The sequence below is a fragment of the Chelonia mydas genome, chromosome 25 (genome assembly GCF_015237465.2).
Source record: "Chelonia mydas isolate rCheMyd1 chromosome 25, rCheMyd1.pri.v2, whole genome shotgun sequence".
Classification (NCBI taxonomy): Eukaryota; Metazoa; Chordata; order Testudines; family Cheloniidae; genus Chelonia; species Chelonia mydas.
The window spans coordinates 9,999,052-10,005,051 of NC_057858.1; the positions used below are offsets into that span (position 1 = coordinate 9,999,052).

General features: G+C 60.6%; 1 protein-coding gene across 4 annotated transcripts in view; it reads right to left on the minus strand.

The window, feature by feature from the left end:
- Positions 1-4,029: 4,029 nt before the first annotated feature.
- Positions 4,030-6,000, minus strand: part of LOC102934223 (transducin-like enhancer protein 1) — a 25,939-nt gene continuing 23,968 nt past the window's right edge. For all 4 annotated transcript variants that reach the window (XM_037885680.2, XM_037885679.2, XM_043535884.1 and 1 more), the window contains 4 exons: positions 5,655-5,802; positions 5,387-5,537; positions 4,731-4,807; positions 4,030-4,456 (listed from right to left, as the gene is read on the minus strand). In XM_037885680.2, the coding sequence (XP_037741608.1) occupies positions 4,349-4,456; positions 4,731-4,807; positions 5,387-5,537; positions 5,655-5,802 (484 nt within the window). In that variant the 3' untranslated portion in view covers positions 4,030-4,348. The remainder of the gene's footprint in view (positions 4,457-4,730; positions 4,808-5,386; positions 5,538-5,654; positions 5,803-6,000) is intronic.

The following is a 6,000-nucleotide window of genomic DNA, read 5'->3' on the forward strand; positions in this document are numbered from 1 at the left end:
GGGGGGAATGTAGTGAGAAGGGGCAGGGGCGGGGCCTTGGGCCAGGGGGCAGGGCAAGTGTGTTTGGTTTTGTGTGATTAGCCAGTTGGCAACCCTAGCAATGCCTAGCACCACCGTAGAGCCCAATCTGAGAGGCGGGAGATGCTAATTAGGCTAATAGGTGGAAAATGGTACAGCTGCCTAATTAAAGCAGGCGTAGGCCCCATGTCTGGGGGGCAGGGAGATGAGGGGGGGGTCTGTCCTTCCAGGGAGTGATGCTAAGGCGCAGCAGGGGCTGCACAGGTCCCGGCGACAGGCTGGCGAAATAAGCAGGGGCTCAAGGGCTGCCCGGAGCCTCGGCTGCGCCAGCTGGAGCCATGGCAGGGGCGTCAGCTGCAGCGTGCGTGGCAGCTGGGCGCAGTGATGCCCTGTGGCCGAGGGCCTGAGACGGCCGTACACGGGAGAACCAGGCCCCTGCCAGGGCTTAGGAGCAGTAGCGCGGCTTAGAGGCTGCCCCGTCCGGGTAGGGCTTCAGCATTTGTTTTCCTGCTGCAGGGGAACAAACACCAGCCCCAGCTGCGGGAGAGGCCGGTTCAAGGCCTTGCTCGGCCTGATGCAGAATCTTTTCCAGCCGAGCTCACTGCAAATCAGGGCGAGGAGGGAATTCAGCGTTGGGTCGGCCCAGCTCAGGTGCAGTGCCTGCGGCCGCAACCCCACGGCCCTCCTGCCAGCGGCCTGGAACCAAGGATTGCTTCAACGTTGCCAGAACAGCACCTTTTAGTGCCAAGGGGCAGCTCAGCACCTGACCGTGCCCGGGCTTTTGAGCCCCAGCTGACACGGGAACAGGTCCAGGGAAGGCTGCTGCAGCCCCAGCTGAAGTTGGAGCTCGAATACCAGGAAAAAGGCTATGAGGCAAACCTACCCGAGTTCAGACTCCCCCCTCCGTGCCTTCCCACCCCTGCCCCTTTCACCAGCTTCCTTGCCAGGACACAACCCTCATCACCATGGCCCCTTGCCAAGCAGAATAAAGGCTGGAGCAGCCGAGCCCAAGGCCAGCCAGCCTGAGTCACTAGCAGCTTGAGCCCAGCAGCAGCCCCTGCCCATTGAAGAGGAAAAGCAGGTTTCGAGACAGCTGAATAGAGGGCGGATCCAGTCTGGGGCTGAGCTGCCACCCACCTCGCCTTCCAACTGCCTGGCCAGCCCTTGCCAACTCAGCACGCCCTTGCTTAGCGTCGAAGCTCATCCTGAAAGAGCAGCCCCCTTCCTGCGCTGGGACGCACCGCGGCCATGACGGGCCTGGGCGTGGGGGGAGCGGAGTAGTTCGGTAAAGGAGAGTTTCGCTCCCGCGCTCAGCTAGAACCTGGGCTTTTACTGTCACCCCTGAGATGGGGCAACGCTCCCTTGCACCGGCCGAGAGGGTGAAGGGCTGGACGGCTGCAGAGGCCGGCCCCTGGGCTGTAGATCATTGCAGTGGGGCTTGCAGTATCTCAGCGCGCGTGGTGGTATCATGTGGATACTGTGTTCACCACCCCCACCTGCTGCTTCTGTAGATCTGAGCAACTTCTACTCTGTCTCTCCCCTTCCTGGGGGGGGAGGGACGCAGCGCCGGGCCTCACCTCGAAGACACCCAAGGAAGCCCAAGCACCGCTGTAACCCTCCCCTTCCTTCTCCCAGCCCTGGCCTGAGGGCAAGGGGAGGCTGGTGCTGGCCCAGCAGAGGAAGCAAAGCATGTAGGAAAACACACAGCAGGGTGTGGACAAGACCGATGCCCACGCGCTGTAGACAGCGCTCTGGCATTAATACCGAGCTCTTTGCACGAGGAGCTCTCACGACATTTTACAAAGGTCCCCCCCAGCCCCATTTTACAGGTGGGGGCTAAAACCCAGCAGCGCTCAGGGCCGGGGCAGTGCTGTAACCGCTCGCCCACGCTGCCTTCCTTCTCTTCAAACGCTCTCCAGGAGGGAGACGCAACTCGCCCTTGGGCCCCGCTCTCCCCACAGCTGCAGAAGGTCCCTCGCTTAGAGACGGGGCAGGAGTAAGGACTTCAGAGGGAAGGATGAGCCTCAACGCCCAGCTCTTGTAATTGCAGTCCACCGCTGATCCTACAACGGCCATCCAAGCTTTCCCGTCTATGCCAAAGGGGAGCGCGCAGGCCGGGGGCGGGAAGCCAGTCCTGGAGCCCGTTGACAAATCCCTGCCCCCTCCAAAACAAAAAAAGGGCCATTTTGTTTTACTCTGTTTCCTGGAACCGTAGACCCTGGCTGAGCATTTCATGAGGAAGGTGGTGCAGGTTCAGGCTGGAATTTCTAGGCAGAGCCATGGCTCCAGCCCGCACCCGAGCCGTGGGAGTAAAGATGAGGTTTCAAAACCCCACTCTGCACCCTTCAGCGCAGGGACGAGATGCTGGAGCTCCCAGGTGGTTGCCCCGACCCCCAGGCTAGTGGCCGTTCTGCACAAAAGTTCCAGAGGTCGGGGTCCCCCCCTCCCCCAAAACAGAACAAAAATCTTCAAAACCTCCACTGCTTATCCCCCACAACCCAGCAAAACAGAAGAGCTGTTTTCTGGCCAGGGTGAGCTAGTGTTTCCAGCCCCAGCAGGGGAGAGAGCCAGCCATCAGTCCAGGCAGCCAGCAGTTTGCACAGACGCACACCTGCAGGAGGGGGAAGGCAGGCAGGCAGTGTAAGTAGGGCAGCAATTAGAAACCCCCACCACTTCCTGAAGCAGAGAGACACCTCCCCCCCCCCCCAACACACACACACACACACGCAGAGGAAGTGACAGAGGGGGGAGGGAGATGCTTTTGCTGAGGCAGCTGAAGGGTTGGGCCTAAGGAGGGTACATCAGTTCTCTCCCTGAGATACACACGCAGGCTGCATGCACTTGGCAGAGACCCCGGCCTGGAGGCAGCATCAGATGCCAGCTGGAAGGGTAGATTGATGCATCACTGCAGAGAGACCTGTAGTGTTCCCAGCAGATCCACCTTGGCAGAGGGAGCATGTGGGGTTCACAGGATAGGGCCCAGTTCTGTAGCTATACCTCCCCTTCCCCCCCAGAGGCACATGCAGGTGGGGGAAGCAGGCTGTGCCCCTCGGTTCTTCTTGCAGGGAGCTGAAAAGAGGAGCAAGGGAATTACAAGAGAGCTGCTCCCATCCCCCTAGATTTGCTATTCGCGCCACCGCTCAGAGCATCGGGAGCTCGGGACCCCAGCCAGGCTGAAACACTGACCCTAGAAGCAGGCCCGCAGCTGCCCGCTCCTGCCCTGCGCCAGCTAGGCCAAAGCAGTAACTCCCGTAGCAGCCGCCCACAGGAGAGGCCCCGGGGACATTGGCACCAGCCCCTGGTGCTCGCACATCTTTCTTCAGAAGAGACTGGAAAACCTGAAGCAGGGCAGAGACGCCTTCCAGCTGGAAGGCACCGTGTTCCCTATGCCCCCAAACCAGGGGATTTGCCTCTGCCCAGGGCCACTGAGAGACCTAGAGCCAGCCACTGAAGCCACAACCTGCTGGGACCACCCCGGGAGCTCTCAACTCCAGGTGGAAGACTAACCCTCCCAGCCCCCTTACAGGCACGGGGACACGTACTTCACTGCACCAGGGCAAAGGGTGGGGGGGGGAGAATTCTAGCAAATCCAAGCCGTTCACAGCCACCCCATGACTGAGTAAGTCTCCGCCCAAGCTGCAGAGTGATGGAGAATGAAGCCCATGCAGGAAAAAATGACCCCGAAATCGCTTAACCCTCAACCTCTTGCTGGGCACCGCTATTATCCCTGTTTCAACCCAGGGGGGAGCTGTCCCAATACCCCCCCCCCATCCCAAAGACACTAGGACCTGCAGGGGGGTGACACAGGAGCTGTTCTATTTTGCCAGCCCTCAAGATTGCACCGTGGGCTGCTGTTCTCTAGGGACTCCGGGGCTCACCGCTCTCGCGGGGGATTCTTCGGGTGTTTTTTTATTAAATACAACCGAGAAGCCAGACAGCCAGGGGTGGAGTGGCCGCCTCCTTCCCAGCTCAGCCTGGAGCTTTAAAAAGAAAACAAAAAAACAAAACAAAAACAGTGTACAACAGTTTAAAAAAACAAAAAAACAATCCCCCAGTGTTCAGATTAAAAACCCAAAAGAATGAGTGCGCCCAGGAAGTTAGATCTGGGCAGATGCTGTCCCTTCGGGCCGAGAGCGATTTCCTCACTGGCCGGGGGCGCCGGCTGGAACTCCAAGGGTCCCCCACTTTGCTCTTCTCTCCAGCTTCGATTCCCACCCCCCTTCCCTTCCAGGGGTTCTTTGGAAAGTCACTGCTGTGGATGTTTGTCCACAGGGCAGAGGGGGCGGGCTGGGACGGACGTGCAGCCGGCTCCCCCACGTCCAGCCGCCTTTCAGTAAATAACCTCGTAAACCGTGGCCTTCTTATCTCCCGAGCCGGTGACGATAAACTGGTCGTCGGTGGAGATGTCGCAGCTCAGGACCGAGGAGGATTCCTTCGACTGCAAGGAAGAGCGGGGAGAGGAGACATCGCAAACCAGCTCATATATAAGGCCCTGGAGTGGTGCAGTGATTTATACCAGCTGGCCTTGAACTACTTAGCAAGGCCTCCAGGGAGACACTAGGCTGCGCTAGTTTAGAGAGCCGATTGCTTGAGGATAACGGATTAAGACAAATTTACTACTGGGCTAAAAACCAGGCTCCTGCTGAGACGGCCTCTCCCGCCACTGCCCCTGGTTTAACCCCTTGCCGGGACAAGCAACCCCCTTTGCTCACCTGGAAGATGCTGGCTCCATAGGGCGTCCTCCAGGCATTCAGCAGATTGTCCTTCCCTGTGCTCACGAACCATTTACCTGCGGCAGAGTGTCGGAGCGTGACCAGGACGGAGGGAGAGGGGGCAAGCCTAGCTCAAGCCAAGCGTGTGGCCCCACCCCCAGATGAGTCACAGGATAGCCCCAGCAAAAAGAAGCAAGTGGGGGAATGTCTCCCCACCCCCTGCACGAAACCAGAGGCATGCACCAAAATTACACCCCAAAGCCAAATGAAGCGGAGGAAAAGGGATGGCTCTGACTCAGGCAGAGCCATTGGTGGATTGATGCCAGTGGGAGGTGAGGCGGCAGGCGAGGCACTCTCATGCTTCAGGGAGTACTAGGCTCACTGCAAAGGGTCAGGAAGGAAGGCCCCTCTGCTTCCTCCGACTCCCACTGCGGAGCGGCCTAGGCGCATGGTGCAGAAGGGGCTGTCCACCTTCCCCTAGGAGCACAGACATGGGACTCTGAGCAGAGGGGTTATGGGGCTGGGGCAGGACAGCTCCCTCCCACTGTAGGCGGGACAGAGGCAGGACACAGGCCTTCGCAGGAAACCCTGGTACGAAGGGCTTCACAGCGCCGCTCGGCCCAGCCAGCGGGTTAGAAGTGATGGCGCCTCCTTACCGCAGGAGGCGAATTTGAGGGAGAGGACACAGCTCTCGTGGAGGTGGAGCTGGTACTTGTCCGGCTTGGCCACGTGCAGGATCTCCACGTTGCTGCTCTCCATGCCGACGGCCAGCCACTCCCCCGAGGGACAGTAGCCCAGCGAGAAGATCTGGGGGAGAAGGCAGAGTCAGAGGAAACGAGTCCCTGCCCGGCTGGCTCTGCGGGAGAGGGGAGAGCGCCGTGCGGCGGCCGCCCCCACCCGCTCGGGCTCTGCGGCGCCCCCTACCTGGGAGCTGAAGTCGTGCTGCTGAAGCTGGCGCCCCTCCCGCAGGTCCCAGCACCGCACCGTGTTATCCAGCCCCCCCGTCCACAGCTTGGTGCCGTCGTTGGAGATATCGATGCAGCTGGCGCCGTCCGTGTGGCCCTGGAACTGCCTGGAGGGGAGAGCGCGGCCGTCAGGCCCCGTCGCCTGCTGCAGGATCGGGTCCTGCGGCCAGGCAGCTCCTCCCCGCTCCAGCGCCAGCCAGCCGCACAGCCCCGCGCCCTGGGAAGGGATGCCTAGCTGGCAGCAGGCAAACCCCGGGCCTCACCTGACCAGAGTCTGGTTCTGCAGGTCCCACCCCAGCAGTCCA